Here is a 21,217-nt window from a genome sequence, read left to right on the forward strand (position 1 = left end):
TAATCAATGATCAAGTTTTTATACAAACAATATCGAAAGAGAGAGAGGAGGAATTCGAACACAGTACCCCGGTTACAATTATATATTAAGTGTGTATAGTACTGTAGTTATTGTTCTTTGGTACAGATGTTGTGCACTGAATCATATATATATTAAATCCTACTCTGTGGTATTGAAATCTGTCTCACACTAGGAGACAATCTCTCTGGCATGTAATTAGTGGAGATCTGATTCTTTCAATTGTTTATCTTCTAATTGGTGAAATCTGGGCCCTCTGTTTTAATTACTCATTTAATTATTAATGGGTTTAAGTTAATCTAATCAATCACACCAGAGGTTGGCTTTAAATTAGTGGCCTAGTTGACAAGTTTAAGTGGGAAATAACCAGAAGCCAGAGGGGATTAATATCTCTCTCTTGAAGATTAATATAATATTGAAGGTAAAATGAGAAGGGCAATGTGGATCAAACCGGGCCACATCCCCACATTGAGAGGTCGGTCCAAAGCAGCTGATGAGAAAAAAACAAAATAGAGGCCCAGATGATAGAAAGAAAGAAAATGCCATCAAAACAACCACATGTGCCTGCCTCTCTCTCTCTCTCTCTAATTTCTATTTGGTGCATCACCCACTAATCATTGCTTAGCTAAAATACGAAATCCATTGGTCCCCTTGCTCAAACCAATCCATGCAGGCCAACCCATTTGGTGTTTTCCAATGACCAATTTCCACATCATCATCCCACCAAAATTATTTATCCAGATTAAAAAAATTGTTTCCGGACCAGTTAAAACACAACACATGTTGTGCGTTTAAATTTATAGAAAAATGAAAATGGAGATTGCAAATAAATATTATAACAAAGAAAAGAAACATACCGGCCTTGGAAGACAAGAATCAAGAGGATCAGACAGACCCATGTTTTCTTCCTTCCTTTCCGGTGGCAAGTTTTCTTAGCATTCATTTAACTTGGATTGTAGATTTCACTCTACGATCGGTAAATTTTCAAAGCGGCATGTAAAATATTTGGTAAAACGAGTATTAAAATGCATTGTGGCACGTTTCAAATGCTTCCATCCTGCGTTAAGAGACAAGAAGGAGGAAAATGTTTCACCTGCCGTCCAGGGTAGCGTACAACTCAAAACATTAATATCACCAAACACTTGCCAATTCTCTTTGAATCATCATTAGTTGCACCTAATCAGGGTTTTAGCTGCTTTGGTTGACCTAATTCATCTTTCATTTATTTCTGCTTTTTTTTCAGTTTACAAACGATAGGAATCTACAAGGTACTTTCACAACGGATAAGTCAATAAACCCACAACAAAGCTACATCGCCCCACAATTTAGGCTAGCCGCAACTAGTCATCAAACTTATCACAAATATACGTCATCCTCGTCATCCATTATAGTCGAACATGAGGCCTCATCTTATCAAATGAAGACAAATACCACTAGACCAAAAGTTAGTTGATTTTATTTTCATTATAGTACTCAATGAAATGTCGCATTCATTTAATAGTACAAAATTAATTACAAAACCAGCATTGAATAGAAAACACAAAATTAAATGAGCCAACAAGCATTGTCTGATCAATTAAGGTTACCTTTATTTATTTTTCTCAATCACTATATGCCATGTTCAATGCGAGCGGTCTACTGTTTTTCGACCTCATATTTATTTTTCTCAAGCACAAAGACATCTAACTTTTAATATATACTAGTCTCTCTGCATGCGTTTCTGTGTCTACAAAAGGCTTTTTTTTTTTAAATATAAATTTATTTTAGAACTAAAAAAGATAATGGGTAGTTGTGTTCCATAAAAATAGGATCCATTATTTCTTTTAATTTTATTTTTTTTAATATGAAAAAGTGTGAATTTACCATATTATCCTCATTTAATTAATAATTTCAATTCTTAATGTTTGCATTAACCAAGGGCATTTTCTGGTATTTTGAATGTTTCAATTCTTAGCACATGCTCACGCATGTGTCAATTGGTTTTTTTTTTTAATTTTTAATTTTATTTTTAGAATTAAGAAAAGATAACATGAGTAGTTATGTTCCATAAAAGTAGGACCTATTATCTGATTTTGTTTTTATTTTTATTTTTTAATATAAAAAAATGTGAATTTACTATATTATCCTCATTTAATTAATAATTTCAATTCTTAATATTTGAATTAACCAAGGGCATTTTTTGGTATTTTGAATTTTTCACCTTTCTTTGCCTTTTGCTTTATATATACTAGCCTCTCCGCACGCGCTTCCGCGCATGCGAGAGGCTTTCTTTAAAAAAATTAAAATTTATTTTAGAATTGAAAAAGATAATGGGTAGTTGTATTCCATAAAAATAGGTCATTATCTGATTTTTCTTTTCATTTTAATTTTTTTAAATATGAAAAAAATGTGAATTTATCATATTATCCTCATTTAATTAATAATTTCAATTCTTAATGTTTGCATTAACCAAGGGCATTTTCTGGTATTTTGAATGTTTCACTATTCTCTGCCTTTTGCTTTATCTATATACTAGCCTTTCAGCACGCGCTTCGGCGCCTGCGAGAGGCTTTTTTTTAAAAAATTAAAATTTATTTTAGAATTAAAAAAGATAATGGGTAGTTGTGTTCCATAAAAATAGGCCATTATCTGATTTTTCTTTTAATTTTAATTTTTTTAAATATGAAAAAGTGTGAATTTACCATATTATCCTCATTTAATTAATAATTTTAATTCTTAATGTTTGCATTAACCAAGGGCATTTTCTGGTATTTTGAATGTTTCACCATTCTCTTCCTTTTGCTTTATATATCTATATATATAAATGAGGATAATATGGTAAATTCACACTTTTTCATATATAAAAAATTTAAAATTAAAAGAAAAATTAGATAATGGATCCTCCTTTTAAGGAACACAACTACCCATTATCTTTTTTTAAATCTAAAATAAATTTAATTAAAAAAAAAAAGCCTCTCGCATGTGCGGAAGCGCATGCGGAGAGGCTAGTATATATAGATAGATAGATACTAGCCTCTCCGCACGCGCTTCTGCGCATGCGAGAGACTTTTTATAAAAAAATTTTGAATTTATTTTAGAATTAAAAAAGATAATGGGTAATTGTGTTTCATAAAAAGATGATCCATTATCTGATTTTTCTTTTAGTTTTAAATTTGTTTAATATGAAAAAGTGTGAATTTACCATATTATCCTTATTTAATTAATAATTTCAATTCTTAATGTTTGCATTAACCAAGGTTATTTTATGGTATTTTGAATGTTTCACCATTCTCTGCCTTTTGCTTTATATATATAGATAAAAAATTACTATATTTCAAAATTATAAAAACATCAAAATTTAACTATTTCAATTTGTAAAAATCAACCTTTATCTAAAGCTTTGAGGATAACACTCTAATTTTTAGTAGGAGTAGGAGCTAAAAACCTCTAACATCCAAAACAAAGGAAAAATAAATAGGATTATTATAGCATTCTTCTGAAATAAATTTTTACTATAGTAAATCGGCAATATATTAATACTTTTATTTATGTCATATCAAAATTATGTGAGGTATTTGTTATTGATATAATGAAAAAAAATATCGACAAAATATTGAGATGTTATCAATATGTAGGAGCATTTAAAAAAAACAGAAGGTACCAATCTGATACAAAGACTTGTATGAAATGAATAGGGTGAGTGGAATTTATTAATCACAATACTTATTAAGGGCTCGTTTGGGAGTGATTTTGGATAAGCAAAAAATACTTATATGGAGAATCACTTATCAAAATAATCACTTTAAATGGTTTTAAGTGATTTTATAGAGAAGCACATAGGAAGTGCTTCTGCCAAGAATCACTTAAAATCACTTAAAGTGTTTATATAGAGAGGCACATAGAAGGTGGTTCAGGCATATCCAGAATTACTCCCAAACGAGTCCTAAATAATAAAACTTTGTTATACAGACTAATATGGAAGGTAAGTCATGGTGTCACGTATGAAATTAGAAAACCAAAAAAAGAAAAAAAAGCTTGGCCAATCAAAAGAAAAATGAAATATTCTTGATATAAAAAAATAAATAATATTTTGATTGATTCATTAAAAAAAAAACGGAGAGAATAAAGAGAAGGATAGAAAGCTGGAGGGAAAAAGGAGAGGGGAAGAGAGGCAATAAATGTGATTAAGGAAACGACGCGTGGTTCCCGTGAACTGCTTTTATACTCACTCTCCCCCCATTCCCTCCTTCAACCCCCCTCTCTCTCTCCTCTCCCCTATCTCTCTCTAAATACCTCCCATCCAAACAAACGAACAACAAACTGATATAAATCACCACCACCATAGCCATCTTCTCTGCAATTGCTCACTCTCTTCGATCAGGTATTGATACAATTCTCCTAACCTATATTTATATTTTTCGCTCATGTTCTTGATTTCATCGTAATAACAATCGTCTTTTGTGGTTATTTTTACAGGTTTGTCGATATATTTATCGGTGACTATTGTTGAATTTGACTATCTGCATATTCCGATCACCTTCTATGGAGGCGTCGCTGATCTCAAACGTCGACGGAAGCCTCGACGCGTCGTTGATAGAGTCGTCTCGCAAAAAGCGGAGGAAAATCGGAGCCGTCGAATCGGATCGGAATCCGACTACGAAAACCGGAGCCCGATGGAGATCAGAGACGGAGCTACGGATCTACTCCACGAAGCTCGTAGAGGCGCTCCGTCAGGCTCGCCAGAGATCGTCGCCGGAGGCGAAGGTCTCCGAAGGCAGCAGGGAAGTGAAGGAGGCGGCAGACCGGGTTCTGGCCGCGGCGGCCAAGGGCACGACTCGGTGGAGCAGAGCGATTTTAAGAACTCGACTCAGATTGAACCAGAAGCTTCACAAACGTAGAACGGCGAAGGTGACCGGGAATAACCGGTTGAAAAAAGCGGAGGTTAGGAGAGAGGGGAGGAAGTTACCGGTTGTGGAGAGAAAAGTTCGAGTTCTGAGCCGGTTAGTTCCCGGTTGCCGGAAGGCGTCGTTGCCGAACCTTCTAGAAGAAACGAGCGATTACATATCGGCTCTGGAGATGCAGGTGAGAGCCATGGCTGCTCTCACCGAGCTTCTCTCCGGTTCGCCGGTTAATCACGTCGGCTCGAGCCTCAGTTCTTCAAGTTGACGCTGAGAGTCGCCTGCCTCGGCTTATTGTGCCAGGTGTTTTTTTTCTTTTTGTAATTTTTATAAATATTTTAATCTTATGAAATTTTTAATTGGTGTATTTTATTGTATAAGTAGCCTTTTTCTCTCTTCTTAGCTCTGCTATCATTTCTTTTTCTTTTATTTTTTTAATCATTTGTTACTAAATCGATTGGAGTATGCCACCTAATTTGATTCTCATTGATCAACTAGACTATTAAACACATTCTAGTTTTGGCTTTTTTTCCTTTAACGAAAGTTTTAATTTCTTATTCCGGTTCGTGTAACTCAACAGTCATGTTTTTTACTGAGTACCTTTTTTTTTATAATTTTTTTTTTAATGCAGTCAATATTGAGGGAGTGGGGAATTAAACCTCCTCAAGATTAAAGACTCTTAACCAATTGATCTACAAGAAGCCTGTTTTTGATTTTTACTTAAGTATGTTGTGTTACCGTCAAACTATCGACATAAATATGTATTCAATGACAGTAAAATATTGCCAACGAAATTTAGCCTAGTGGAAAATGAGAATGATATTGATTTCGAGAGCAGGTTTGAACTTCGATGACACCTTAGTAGTCTGTATAAGAGAAATCTCCCTCCTCATTGTAATTTAGATTATCGTTTGTATTAAAAAATAACAACAACATATCCAACCATTTATTTTCATAGACTACATAAACACATTAAAAGAGGGGGATGTGTAGGTGTGTGGTAAGTACTGCGTTTAAGTCTCACCTAAACCAAATCCAAAAGGTTTCTTTTCTAATGCAAAAACAAAAGTCATAAAGGCAAAGTGATTAGTCACGTAAGTGGTGATAAAGACGTTTCAATTCTATACTCTGGAGGAAAATAATAACAATATGCCATTCAACCCACTATCAAAATTTGAGCATAAATCATAGATTTCATGTTCTCAATTAACTAGGGAATGTCTGGCAAAAAAGAATTAACTAAAGCATGATTTTCACGTTCCAAGTTTGACCTCTCACAGTCTTTTTACTCACATGTGAGGAGCGTATGAGATAATTTAAGGGTGATTTTACAGTCCCGAAATCATCAGCCATTAACTAACCAAATTAGTAACTCAAATTGGGTCACCCCACTCCTGACTTTAGAATGATTCTGACAATGTACTCCACATTCTGATATTAGAGCTAAAGTACAATCAATTACTCTCTAACTGTTGTGGTCAAAAGGCCCACTAGAAAGATGATAGAGGGGATTAGAGACCTTGCTTGCATGCTTATCTCTTGCAAATCTCTCTCCTTTTTGCAATGTTACTGTCCCTGATTGCCATACAAAAATTGGACCAGCTGTTTATCTCATTAACCACAAATCCTCCCCCTCCAATAGTGTCACCCCACACACGGAAAGTAGAAGTTCTTATAAATCTATTAATTGAGAGCTGAAAATAAATAAATTTCTAACATGGATTTCTATAATCCGAGTAACTATTGTCTACAATCATATGTGTTATATTTTTTGGTACATAAATTATTGTGTAACACGAGAGATAATTGTATACAACTAGCGGTACAGAATAAAAGCTCCGAGAATGCATCTAGGTTCCATGCATTAGTAGTACCATCCTCACTATAGTCAGTCAATAATAAGAAAATATAAGGGCAGACGTGCAGAATTGAAAATGAACTTTGAGAGAGAGGGAGGGGGGGGGGACTCTCTGGCAGTTTTTGGAGATTTCTAAGATACGAAATCGCGGAGAAGGAGGAGGTGGTCGGGAAAAATTAGCCCCACTCCCAAAAGAAAATGAAGCCTTTGGGAGTTGATGAGAGGCAACTTGATTTTTACAAGAAACAGCCGCACAAGAGATCATGTGCCTTAGGGGGACCCGACAATTTGAAGTACACTAACCCTTCAAAGAGGCCAAACCCCAAATCCAAATGGATTTGCATGTGCGCCTAAAACATCCTTCACATGCTATTTTAAGCAACGGGATATGCCCTGTAGCTAAAATCATTCAAAAATATTGCCCCACAAAGCCCACAATGTTTAACTTATTATTCTGAGAATAAAAACATTATGGTCTAAGACAAAGGTTTTGAAGGGCATGCCCTACCACAAAAAATGTCACTCTAGGGCTTTTATTTTTCCTCTTTGAGAGCTTAGCAAATGAGCAGTAGCATTAGCAAGCAATTTTGGCCACCGCAATCGGCCACTTGGCGGCTCGCGAGCGGAGACACGTAGGGCAGAGGCCTGAGTGGCATGGCATCATTGTCAAGTTTAGTTTTCAAAAGGGTTTTTGGGAGCCAAATTGGTCGAATCAAGGACCACATATATTTTGTGTCTTTGTAGGCTTGCATGCCCCTGTCTGTTCAACGAATCACATTTTGAGTGTTTGCTTATCATTTATTTCTTCATTTCAAACACATAGACCATATCCTCACATGCTTCCATGTGCCTTCTTTTTCTCTTTTTCTCCTCTTTTCTTCACAATTTACTTTTATTATTGTTATTATTATTTTTTATTTATTTCTCTAGCTAGCTATGTTATTGGAGATTGAACAGTGAGATATAATTACCCTAGGCTCCTAGCAATGCTTTTGCCATAATAAAAGCATCCTCAATCTGCTGAAAGCTAGGTTTGTTTTAGCTTCATTTTTTTCTTCTTCACATTTGGTGTTGTTATAGTACTTTAATCTTGAATTATACGTTTCCCGGTTTGATAGCTGTGTTTTAAACTTTTAATTGGTTGAATTATGAGTAATAAGCTTGAGATACCGCCACGGTGGTGATAGACTTCGTTAAAGTATATGATTTGTCTTAACTCTCAATGGTCCAGAAACGTGACCTTTAGGAGGCTCAAGATACACTGGCTTCAAATTCGCTTTCCCATTTAAATCGTAACACCTGTTCCACCTTGGCATGCAATGTGTCGTTCTCTAGATGGGTACCTGATTCTGACATAGAGATGAATGTGCCAAATTAGTGGCACTTGCTGCCAAGTGATATGTCGTGCCCCTCATATTCTTCTGCATTATTTTTCTCATATTCTGCATCCTTCTCAGCTTCTCTCAGCAGAGACCTTCACGTCTACTTAAGCCAACAAGTTACATCAACATTTGGATTCCGGCTCAGCATTTCACATCGCTGATTTTATCAACTTTTTCTAACTTCTGTTTGTATTTTTTAGAGGAACCAGTTTGAAAATCAACTACTTCCACACTTGAAAGTTAATCCCATTCTTTTTGTTTCAATATTGTGCCTTGAATGCATTACTAGAACCTCCATACTATTTAGCACGAGATTTTGAGTCTCGCGTGTCTACCATCACAAGGCACCTTGAATTTATTTATTTTTCTTGGTTCATTTCATAGGCCTATCTCTCTCTCTCTCTCTCTCTCTCTCTGTTTTTGCTCCCACCAGCATCACATCACATCTTGTCAAAAACAACGTTTTCACCTGGTAAATTTGCTGAAAACCCAATTTCAATTTGCACCTCTAAGTGAATTTTGATTCATATATATTCCTGACAAGAGAAAAAGAACATAGAAGTGGGATTTGTCAAAACGACAAAAATGAGGGTAGCAAAAAACGACAAAAAGGGAAGGGAAGCACTTTCGAGTTGTCAAAGTCCAACAACCACCCAGTAAAGGAAGGCCCCAACAACATTGGTCACGCAACACCTTGGAGTTGGGCCCAAAACCAAAGTAAGAGGACAAAATGTCTTGTGTCAAAACCAAGGGTTTTTGGGGACCCTGCACTTCTGCACTGCAGCCACTTTGTTTTGTGGTGCCATGCCATTCTCTCTCTCTCTCTCTCTCTCTCTCTCTCTCTCTCTCTCGACAAAGTTGACTACAAAAACGTAACCAAAGTTTTCGTTCAAGGCTCTTCTTTTTTGGGACCCCTTTGGTTTTATATTATGCTTGCCGCACGTGGCTCCTTGATGGCTAAAGAAAATGACCCCCATTGCTGTGCTGTGCTGCGCTGCGCTGTGCTGCTTTCATCCAACAAAACCTTCAAAGCCCATCAAATATATGGATACAACATCAGAGGACCAAGTCCAAGAAACTTGGCGGCTTACAGTTTGAATTGAGATAAGCCAGAAGCAAGCCCGAGTAAAATTCATGTTGCAAATGCAGGGAAAAAAAATCAAAGAGCTCCTTCGTTCTTCAAACCAATAATGCTTAAAGAAGTTGTCCCAATGGATCAATCAACATTCACACAAAGGTTTCGATACTAAAACATGTGCAACTTCTGCAAAATATGAATAGAGCTACCTTTGTTTACGTTTTTGGTCTTTCCACAAAGGCAATTGTAGTATTGGAAATCACCTTGGCTTTCTCTAACTTCCTCTTAAATTCCTCCAAGTTTTGAGGTGAACAAATTATCTCAACTTTCTCCAATTTCTGAGCACACCCGACTATATACTTTGCTAATTTAACAAGGTTCTCTAGTTTCCAGTATTTCATATCAAATCCACATTTCTAAAAGAAAAGAAAAAAGAAAATCAAACAAAATCAGTCAAAGATTAAAACCAAATATGAAGAAAAAAGGACCTGCTTTACAATCAAAAGCATGGTGAATATGAACCTAACCTAATTCTAGAAGTGATAATAGAATTAGCCAACGGGGTCCTTAAGAGGTCTCGAATTCCCACAGCAAAGCAGATGTGCTAATCATTTATTGTAGCATTTCATTCCCAAAGTATGGCCGCTCGGCTATACTCGTTTTAAAAAAATAGTATAGCAACGCGTCTCTACTCGTTTGTTCCTGATTTTTTTTATAAAAAAAAAGTATAGGCGGGCGGTTTTTTGGGACAAGAAATAGAAAAATCTCATGTGGCGCCTGGGCTAATCATTTACTGTTATATACCCCTCTTTTTTTAAATAGTATAGCCGAGCGGCTATACTCGGTTTTATTAATGTTTCATAAAAATAGTATAGCCGCACGTGGGCGCTTAATCGCTGTGCTGCTTTTTTTGTTTTTGATAAACAGTATAGCCGCCTGGCTATACTGGATTTTTTTTTAATTTTTAAAATAGTATAGCCGCCCGGCGTTACTGGGGTTTTTTTGTTTTAATTTTTTTTAAATAATTAGTCTAAAGAATTTAGGGAGCTTTAGTTTTAAAACACAATATAGTTTATTAATTTGGAAGATAGGAATACAATTTCATCTAATTAGCATAAGGCCAAATACTAAAATGTAGTACCTAATTTTACAAAAATATCATTAAAAAATATATAAATTACACACAATGCCACTCCTTCAAAGGCAAGCATCCTATGCCACATGTCCACATCCAGCCAACCGCCACCGTCACCGCTGCTGGTCGCCTGCCACCAGTCGCCACATGCAGAAAACCTAACCTAATCCAAGCCCCAATTTTCGAAACCCTATACTAAAACACAACAATCACGACCAAGAAGCAAATCGTTATTAGGGTTCAGATAGGGTTTTGACGTACCAGAATGAGATCAAATAAGGTTGACTAGTCATTGCACTCGGCGCCGATCTTGAACTTAGCAAGAGAGCGATCGTAATCGCCCTTCATCTTGAGCTAGAAGACCTTGGAGTTGCTGGTGAAGGCCGAAGGGATGAGTTGCGAGTCAAGCAGCTTGAGAATTCCATCGCAGGTGAAGGCCGTGGTTGTCAAAGCGTCGTTGCTGCGGAGAGAGAGAGAGATCTGATTTGATGAAAAGGAAACCAATGAATTTGGGTCAGGCTTTTAAACAAAAAAAGTATAATTGTCTTTTCAATGATTAATATAAGGTGGACCAATGAATCTGGTCCTCCTCTTTGGCCAAATCCAAAACAAAATTTCATTCCTAAGTATTAAAACCCAAACAGAAATATTGTTTGTCTCAAATACCAATTAGTAAAGATAGTTAGGTCTAATACCTAATTTTTCTAAGAATTTACCCCTTTCACGTTTAATCTATATATATAAAGCAAAAGGCAGAGAATGGTGCAACATTCAAAATACCAGAAAATGTCTTTGGTTAATGCAAACATTTAGAATTGAAATTATTAATTTAATGAGGATAATATGGTAAATTCACACTTTTTCATATTTAAAAAAATTAAAATTAAAAGAAAAATCAGATAATGGCCTATTTTTATGGAACACAACTACCCATTATCTGTTTTAATTCTAAAATAAATTTTAATTTTTTTTTAAAAAAGCCTCTCCCAGGCACGGAAGTGCGTCCTCGGCTATACTCGGTTTTTAATTTTTTTTTCAAATAGTATAGCCGTGCGGCTTTACTGTTTTTGACACGTGGCTCCTAGGCGCTAGTTGGGTCCTTTTTTCACTATATATAAATAGTCCAGCCGCGCGGCTATACCCGGTTTTTAAATGTTTTTTAAAAATGGTATAGCCGCCCGGCTATACGCGGTTTTATTAATGTTTCAAAAAGTAGTATAGCCGCTCGGCCATACGTATTTCGACATGTGGCGCCCAGTCGCTGGGCGCGTCCTCTTTTTGTTTTTCATAAATAGTATAGCCGGGCGGCCTTACGCGATTTTTTATTTTTTATATTTTTTAAAATAGTATAACCGTGCGACGTTACCTTTTTTTTTTTTTTTTTGTTTAATTTTTTTTTAATAAATAGTATAGCAACTTCTCATGAAAGGTTATCTAGATGTCCTTTTTAAAATTAGAAAATCAAATTAAACCTATCTTTTTCCAGTAGTTGCAACTGCTCTTGAAATGTTATCTGGATGTCTTTAAATAGGCAATCCTATTACAGAAGTGGGCACTAATAATCACTCACTATTTGAGAGAGAGAATAAATACAGTTCACCAGAGTTTAAATAGGCAATCCCATTGCATTTGCAAGCCTCTATCAGTCAGTTTACTTCCCTTGCTTATTTTATATTTGCTGTATAATTTTGTTAATTTACAGTTTGATTCATATTATAATCTATTGGAATAATTTAAGTTGTATTTAAATTATGTTATCATACCTTTTGGTGTCAAAATGGTGGTTTGTGTGGTCAATGCTGCTGCTATATATGATCGATCAAAAAATATCAGAATTGAGAATATGCAATAAACCCTCAAAGGACCAAGTCGAAGAGGCTTCCACTTTGAGTGGAGGTCAGCCATGCAGGGAAAAAAAAGGTCTTTCTCCAATGGCAGTATAAACCAATGAACCCAATAATGGTAAGAGATCTAAACAAGTAGTCCGAATGGTTATTTCGAAACTAAAACATAAACACTTATGGAATGGTATCAAAGAGTTGTCTTTGTTCACTTTTCCGGTCTTCCTTAAAGACAATTGCAGCCTTGGAAATCATCTTGGATTTCTCCAAATTTTGAGGTGAACAAATTATGACAAATTTCGTCAATTTCTGAGCACACTCGAGTATATACCTTGCAAATTCAACTTCATTGAACTCATCTAAGAGGTCTGTGGTCAAACTCTCCAGTTGATTAATAAATGCAAGGTTGTGCAGTTTCCAGTATAAAAATCCATATATATGGAAAGACAGTAAATCAAAAACCGGATCAGTGATGAAGATTAATTCCAAAAGCAAACAAAAACTAAATATAAATTAAAGGTAAAGGAAGTTGAGGTTCCACCCCAAAACCAATTGGCAATGGTTTGTTAGTTTTCCAATGTGAGACATTTTTCACTTTCACATTCTCACAAAAGGCATGCATTATACTCAAATGCTTAGAGAATCCCTAATTCTAGAAATCATGAGAGAGAGAGAGAGAGAGAGAGTATTTTTTTGGGGGTTTTGTTAGAGGTTTGAGAGAAGCAAATAGTAACACAAACTTCAACTTGCATATGATGTAGGGTCATGAAAACGTTGGCAACGCCTAAGTCATACAACTTAGGCATCCTTCTAAAAAGAGAGACCATTGGAGGGACTACATCGTCACTTATGCTCCCAATATCTATACGCAAACGACGAACATTCTCGAATGAAACTGGCATGGACCCTTCCAGCTTGAACATAACCTGCAATGTTGTGTAGGCAAAATCTCTATCGTGTTTCTCAATTTAAACTTCAGATAAATAATAATTAAAAATAAGTAAATTCTCTCAGGTTCTTTCTACTATACCTTTTATGATGGCTAGGGGTGAAGTGAAGATGGGGTCGGGATTAAGGTGGGCTGGGTTTTCAAAGTTTTTTTTAAAATTAAAATTAAAATTAATTTTTTTTTTAGGAGTCCCACAGTAGACACATCATCATTTAACATTTGACCAAAGTCAACTTAACGGAAGGTTTAAATTGGTTAGATTTGAAAACCATTAGGTGTAAATTGATGAAATTGAAACACGGGGGCCCATATTGAGAATGACCCCAAACATCGAAGGGGTGTTTTGTCGTTAGCCCTATAAATATATATTTTTCACCTAAGTAACTTGTAAAAAAGAAAATTGGCAAAACTTTATTTTATAACTAATGTATAATATAAGATACTATATGATGAGTGATGAAAAAAAACTAGTATATAATAATATAAGGAATATAATAGAAAAAAAAAAATTTGACATAGTGATACGAAGCATAATAAGACAAGTAGGGGCTAGAAACTAAGGTGAAAAGGGAAAAATTTTGCTTTTCCAACGGTGTTTAATAAATAGCCATTGAATTTTTTTTAGGGTTTGAGGTGTTCTGGAATTATCGTAAAGTGGTAAGGGTATTTTTGGAAGGTAGTAAGGGAAAAAAGGAATGGGAATCAGATCAACTACTCCCCCTAGTTGATTTAATTCCTAATTCTGAGGGGATGTGATTACGGATTTTGAGGTAGGGCCCACACAATTTTCATTCATGATTGCAAGTAAATGCACGGGAAGTAAGGAATGGAAATCATTCCCTTTCTTCCCATACCCATTACTTATACGTAAACATGAGAGCTTTCTCCAACGTTCACCGTTTTGCAACTATTAATCTGTATTGTTACATATAATCTTTTGTTTAGACAACATTTTCCAATATTAAAGAAAACAAAACTAGTTAAGTTCTACGTACATACTATAGTTTTTAAGTGCATCACACATTTCTACATTTTTATATGGTTGTGAGGTTGTATACCCTTTTTTGCGTTCCAAAATGATACCTTTTTCAATTTTTGTCAAAAATGGACAATTATGAAGTTGAAGTTCATAGTGTGAAAAAGAAGGTTAGTGTTGTTGCTGATGTTGCCGTGATCGATCAAGAAAGATCACAATTGAGAAAATTGATGCAGAGGAAAGTTATGGGTTTTGATATAAAGGTTGACAAACAATGATCATCATGTTTCAATGTTGCGGCTTACTAGTACTTGTGCTGCAAGTCGTTGCTTGATCATCCTAAAGCTTCGAACTTTGTTCAATTCTTACCCCCAAAGATTCCAAGTCATACTGTTTCACAAAAGAAGAAGACAACGTTGAAAATGGTTTGCATCCATGTTTGAGACCCCAATTCCACTTACGAGTCTTGTAGCGATGAAGAAAATAACCTAGACTTGGAGGAGTTTATAATAATATTCCATGCTGATGCTTGTATTTGATTTATATCCTAGACTTGGATGAAAAGGCTTGAAGAAGCATAATGTGCCTATTATATACTTGTGCCAATTTTTGACATTCTTTTCTTCATACAGGAACTTGGATTGAAGGTGAAAGTTATATAATTAACCAAGCCAAGAGAGTATATGTACATATGAACTTATATCCAATCAATCTTCGTATTTATTGCATACTAAACTTTTGGCTCGCCATGACTCTATTTGTGATATTCCTATCTATTATTTTGGAGATTTATAATTCTTCCATTTTAATGGATGGAATTTCAATGAATTAAGCATCACTAACTTACGCTCTAATCCGAGTAGCATGGGACACGTGGAATCCCGTGTGAATCAGCAAAGACCATCTTGCAAGTCAAAGTGGTGGTAGTGTGGTCGATGATGCTTGCTGTGGTCGATCAAAAAAATCAGAATTGAGAATGTTGATGCAAAGGAATGTTATGGAGGGTTTTTTAAAGTTGACAATAATCATCGTGCTTCAATGCACATCAAAAAAGGATACAAATCCTCAAAGGACCAAGTCGAAGAGGCTTCCACCAGAAGCAAGCCTGATTCAAATATTGATATCTACTATTTAGCATTATTGTCCAACCCGGATATGTACCTCTAAGATTTAAGTGCATCATGCATGATGAATTCCTTTTAACATGCAATTGTGATGCTATAAAATGTCACGTCGAAACTGTTTATGCAAAATGTTTGTTTATCCATGTTATAAATTTTTTTACAAGTTTCAAAATGAAAATGGGTGTACATTTCTATATTTATGTATTGAGATATTGGAGAAAATTAAAATATAGAAGTAATAATGAAGAAGTGTACATGTATATGTTTGTAGTTCAGATTTGGATTCGACAGAGCAACCCTCGCCTGCAGCAGCAGGGGCTGTGATCGCCACACCAGCTCCAATAGCAGTAGCAGGGGCTGTGATCGCCACACTAGCTCCAATAGCAGCAGGCATCCCCAAAAAGGAGAGAACCAAAAGAGATATCTTGTTGATGCTCCATATCAGAAGAAAGTGAAACAAATTCTCAGATCCAGACTATGTCCCAACAACTTCCCGGTCTTCGTCTTTTGGAAATTCAAATCATGGACGCTAGATAGATTCAATTTTGGAATTTACAGGGTTTTTCCCAAATTGTGTCTTAGCCGAATAAAGCCCAATATAACCAGTTTTGTCTTCTTCTGTTGTATTAGGTTTTTATTTCTATTTTTTTTAATAATTATATATATATTCTTTTTAAAGTGTGGGTCATTTAGGGGCTGGTTAGGGATTCAAATCAAAACCTCAACCTTCCATCTTGAAAATATTTTAAGCGTTTTAAGGAGAGAGAGAGAACGAAGAAAGAAGCTCTCTCTTCCAAGGCAGTACAAACCAAAGAACCCAATAATACCAAGTCTAAACGAGTTGTCCCAATTAGTGGTTCTATCAAACTTCACAATAAGGTTTCGGTACTAAAAAATAAACTTATAACTTCTGCAAAACAATTAAAAGAGCAGTCTTCGTTCACTTTTTGGTCTTTCCTTAAAGACAATTGCAGACTTGGAAATCATCTTGCATTTCTCTAATTTCAGCTTAACTTCCTCCAAATTTTGAGCTGAACAAATTATGACACCTTTCTTCAATTTCTGAGCACACTCGAGTACGTAGCTTGCTAATTCAACTACATTGTTCCAGTCTAAAATCTCTATGGTGAAGAATTCAAGTCGATTAATAAATCCAAGGTTTTGCAGTTTCCAGTATCCTATATCAAATCTGCCTTTCTGGAAAGACATGAAATCAAAAACCGGATTAGTCGAAGATTAATTCCAAAAATAGAAAAAAGGGAAAATATTAAAACTAAATATAAAGAAAAGGACATACAGGAGAGAGAGCACAATCTTTTTTGGGTTTTGTTACATGTGTGGGAGAGAAGCAAAAAGCAAGACAAACTTCAACTTACATTAGATTCAAGTTCATGAAAAGGTGGGCAACGCTTTATGTATAAGGTACGCAAGTAAGGCATTCCTCTAAGAACAGAGACCATTGAAGGGACTATCTCGTCAATTACGCACCCAATATTCATACGCAAACTTCGAACATTGTTGAATGAAACTGGCATGGACCCTTCCAGCTTGAACATAACCTGCAATTTTGTTCATCTTTGTCAATTTAAACTTCACGTAAATAATAATTCAAAATAAGTAAATTCTCGATCGGGTTCTTTTTGCTGTACCTTAACGGCAGCTTCATTTAGAATAAGAACTCCATTGATTCTTAAACCGTGAAAGACTTCAGATAAGGGTTCAAACTCATCTACTCTAGTCTCCAAATCTATCAAAGTACTTTTGAACTTTTGAGTTTTTTCGAGAGAAACTTTGCCTACGGAATCAAAATAAACCTCAGCAGATTCTAAACTATGAAACTTTCTGAGATTTGGATGATTCATCAAATTCCATGCCCACCACAACTTTTTAAGATTTGGTGCAAAAATATTCAACGATGTAATGCTGCGTGAATCAGGACATAAGGAGATACTTAACCGTTGAAGATTTTCACAGGAGATGTTAAGTGTGTCAAGATCAGGTTGGGGATAAGAAAGACTTAACCTCTCCAAAGAAGAGCTTTCAATATTGAGATTTTTAATCATATAAGGATGGTCAAGACCTAATTTCCGGATGCATTTGCAAGAACATGAGATCCATTTGAAAAACCCCTCATCATCTGCTATAACAACATTCAACAACTCCAAGTCTTTGAGATTAGAGGAAATAGATGAGGAGGATGAGGGGGCTCTAAGAATCGCACGGTTCGTGTAGACCGACAGAGACTTCAAAGATTCACAAAGAAAGATGGAAGACGGAAAATTCAGATTGGGTTCACCTAGTCCAAGGAGATTAAGCTCAAGCTGTTCAACGTTACATCTCACCGCCTTCTGGACGCACGACATCACGCGATAGTAGACATCAAGACAGCTGCATGATGATGATGAACTTTGGTTCTTCTTTGGAGGGGGAAAATGCCAATCAAAACGGAAGCGCTGTATCTTATGATCCGCACGAAGCAAAAGGAACCTTTCCAGAATATTCAACAACCTCTGCTTGCTACCACACATATCGGCACCCGCTATGCAGTTATATTCATTGAAATTCAAAACCGGAGATGAAAGACAAAGTTCTCTCCAACATTTGGACACATAACTGAGTCGAGCAAGGTCAGCCATGGTAAGGAACGAAAGAATGACGTGGGAGATTTGGTCAGGAAGATTGCTAAATCTGTCTGTCATTCTCCCTCTGCGGCCTCCTTCACCTTCACAACTTGCAGCAGCCACGAACTTGCGCTTTTGACGTTCCATGAGAGAAGAACCCTAATTTTGAGCCAAGCTAGGGTCTCGGCGTGTGCGGGACTTTCTGTTCTTATGGTGCGAGGGTTTGGTTTGGTGTGAAAAACGGGCCGGGCCTATTATAACCAATTGCACCTCCAAAACAATTATAAGTTATAACCAATATATTTTTTTCTTTCAGTTTTTGGTGATGTAACTTCTTGTAGAATCAATGTAAAGATAAACTTTCTTAAAATAAAAAAAAGTGACTTGAATCTTTACTAGTCATATTTTCAATGAAGAGAGGCTTCACCTAGAAAAGAAAAAGGGCTTTCAAAACCGTATTTCAAAGCTTATTTTTTTATTTCTAGTCTTTCTTTTTTTTCGGGTGGATTTATTCTATAACGTTCGCTAGTTTGCAACTATTGAACTTTTTTTTTTAATTTTTTAATTTTTTAATTTAATTTTTTATACACACAATATTTTGTTTAGACTGCAATTTCCGGCTTAAGGGATTTGTTTGATCTTTTAGGGTTCATGCCAGAAGACAAGAAGACTGACAAGCTGACCTCTCATCAAGATCAAGCATGCTGCTTATCAGGGTTCATACTCTGTTTATTTACAAGAGAACCCTTAAATCGCAATAAACTCGCCAAACTGATGAGCATATATACAGACATCTTCATCATGCTTGAGTTACGTACGTGGCATAATTTATCCTAGAATGATAGCTCTCGCAGTTTCTGCTTAAATTGGACACTTAGGAAATATTGAAGTTTAAAGGTTAGGGTGGTGGATAATGGTACTTTGATTGATCAGAACAACTGAGAAATTCGCCACTGCAAAGCCCTATTTCAGGAACAAATTTGATGTACATTATTACCTTTTTTAAAATGGTGGGCATCAAGTCAATGGACACGTGTATAACATTTCTATGAGATAATATGAGTGGATGACCTAGTTCATATTGGAGCTTCTCCAATAAAGAATTTTGTTGATAATTAGTAAGAGTTCCAATCATGTATCGATGTTTTCAATTTGTATCCATTGACCAATAATTGACAATTACGTTTGTGTTCTCTTGTGTGCAATGTACATGCCTCATTTAATAGTTGTTTGATAAATTCTCTTACATTAATTAGTAGATACAAACACGTGGGCTAAATTGGCCAAATTAAGAACACATGAACTAATAAGTTGGCCGAATAGGTAAACTACAAGGACCATTTTGACATTAAGCTCCATACATACTAATATAAATAACTTTTTTGGGTTGGAAGATAAATACAAGATATGAGATTGATCAATATAATGTTTTTTTTCCAAATTAATGACTTGACTTTCCACATCCCTATGTACATATCGAGTAGAGGTCTTCAATTAGCATGGCCTGGATTCATATAATCACCAAAATCTATGTGATAATGTGATTAACCCAACCACATTCGTCTACATACCATGTACTACTTTGATGCAATTGAATTCTCCAATTCACGAAACTCGGCCTATATATTTGAACACTCTTCTTGAATTTGCTTGTGCCTTCCTCTCTATTTTATTTACTAGAATTACTTGGAATAGTATTTCAGCTTGATGCCTTTCCATATCCATATCCTATCAAAGTCCTGTTGTGGGACTTGATGTTAAGATCCTAAATCTGGCCGTGCCAAATTGTTGATTCTCTGTGTTGGAAGTGGTTGCTTGATGATCCCAATTCGTCACACAGATTTGGCAGCTACGATACTGAGGAAACAGAGTCTCCCAAAGTTAGATCTCTATGAATTGGCAGGTGAAGTTGGTCTTGATCTTAAGCCACTGAGCAGGGCTTCTCCTGACTTGGATGCTGATATTTTCTGTGCCTAGTTTTTTTCTGAGGAAGGCGTTAAGTATGCAATTCATAATTTTCATGCTTCCTATCATGTTGGGTACAAGCTTGTGGGCATGCTTTAGATTCAGCATAGTTGGTTTTCTATTGAGGTTTTCTATATATACCCTAATGGTCTAAGGCTATGTTTATGCAATTTGTGATTTTTATGCTTCCCATATTGTTGGGAACAAGCTCTTGGTTATGCTTTAAATTTAAAGGCGAGGGATATTATGTTTTTGTGCCATTTGGTTTGATGAATGTATTTTGTATGTAAATGGTATAGCCACTTAGCTATACTATTTAATTAAAAAAAAATTAAGAAAAAAGGAACCTCTTTTTTTTTTTTTTTCAAGTTGCATTAGTTTATATTTTATAAATATTAATTTGGAATAGCCGCACGGCTATACAAATAAAATACGTACGTGTTTTATTTGGGAAAATTTTGGCAAATTACAACTTAAAAGTTCGGTCACTATATAATATTTTAATATAATTTATTTAAATTTTTTAATATATATTATTTGTATTTAATAATATGTTAGAATAATGTGTATAATATGTGAATTTTTTTTGTGCATTATTGAAAATTGTGTAAAAAAATGTATTAAAAATGAAAAATATGTATGTACATGTTCAGTAGGAGTATTGTCCGTTTGCTTTTTAAAAAGGGAGCTGATTTTCCCACTCCCCTTTTCTCCACTTACACTCCCTTCTGTTTTTTAAAATTTTTTAATCAATTTTGTTTTTTTTATATTCTCTTTTTCCTACTCTACCCTTACCATTCATTAGGAAAATTAAATCATAAATCAAAAATCAAAAGAAAAGAAGATATCTCTCTCTCTCCTCCTAGCCTCCTCCAGCCCGATTGCTACCTCCAGCCCAACTCAGCCACCCAGCCATCCTAACCATCAACTACCCAAACTCAACATCAATTCACCCCCACCCACACCCACCTTCCCAGACCCCTAATCTTGCAACCAAACTGCGATCCCAGCCCCACACCCCAATCTCACTCACATCACTCATACTCAAAACAAATAATCAAACCTACAACTAGAAAATTTCATATCAATTCCAATAAACAAATTAAATTGAACCCAACCCATCCATCTTTAAATGATTTCTGAGAGTAAGAGCGACATGGACCGAGAGAGAGAGTGCACGAGAGAATCATCCCCACCCCGACGCATCCATCTCCAATAGATCGTCGGTGTTGAAGGCCAGATCTAATGGGGTCGGGGTTTAGAGTGACATGCTGGGTTTTGGGGTTGAATCTGGTATTGTGCCTTCGTATCAAGTGATGTGAAGGTGCCGGTGGTGGTGCTGGTGCTGGTGCTGGGTTCACCGAAGGAGGAGGGGGGTGGGGTGTCTTGATAA

At 35.7% G+C, this 21,217-nt stretch overlaps 2 protein-coding genes across 2 annotated transcripts; one reads left to right on the forward strand and one right to left on the reverse strand.

The window, feature by feature from the left end:
- The first annotated feature begins 4,125 nt into the window (after positions 1-4,125).
- Positions 4,126-5,262, forward strand: LOC110762905 (transcription factor bHLH149-like). The gene is made up of 2 exons (XM_021965623.2): positions 4,126-4,378; positions 4,474-5,262. Exon 2 carries the CDS (start codon positions 4,540-4,542, stop codon positions 5,161-5,163), a length of 624 nt encoding a protein of 207 aa, XP_021821315.2. The 5' UTR covers positions 4,126-4,378; positions 4,474-4,539; the 3' UTR covers positions 5,164-5,262.
- Positions 5,263-12,366: 7,104 nt separating this feature from the next.
- Positions 12,367-18,006, reverse strand: LOC110762872 (putative F-box/FBD/LRR-repeat protein At4g03220). The gene is made up of 4 exons (XM_021965582.2): positions 16,888-18,006; positions 16,615-16,797; positions 16,215-16,435; positions 12,367-12,691 (listed from the first exon to the last, which is right to left on the reverse strand). The coding sequence occupies exons 1-4, from the start codon at positions 18,004-18,006 to the stop codon at positions 12,367-12,369; spliced, it is 1,848 nt and encodes a 615-aa protein (XP_021821274.2).
- Between the last annotated feature and the right edge of the window lie 3,211 nt (positions 18,007-21,217).

Source organism: Prunus avium, chromosome 6, assembly GCF_965620075.1.
Source record: "Prunus avium chromosome 6, drPruAviu1.hap1.1, whole genome shotgun sequence".
Classification (NCBI taxonomy): Eukaryota; Viridiplantae; Streptophyta; class Magnoliopsida; order Rosales; family Rosaceae; genus Prunus; species Prunus avium.

Bases quoted from the DNA above. Each gene is read 5' to 3' on its own strand.
- LOC110762905 (XM_021965623.2), top strand. From the start codon at position 4,540: ATGGAGGCGTCGCTGATCTCAAACGTCGACGGAAGCCTCGACGCGTCG.
- LOC110762872 (XM_021965582.2), bottom strand. From the start codon at position 18,006: ATGGAACGTCAAAAGCGCAAGTTCGTGGCTGCTGCAAGTTGTGAAGGT. The intron at 16,436-16,614 runs GTAAGTTGAAGT...ATGTCTTTCCAG, and splicing joins TTCATGAACTTGAATCTAAT to AAAGGCAGATTTGATATAGG. The intron at 12,692-16,214 runs GTCTGCAATTGT...ATTTATATTTAG, and splicing joins AAATGCAAGATGATTTCCAA to TTTTTGTTTGCTTTTGGAAT.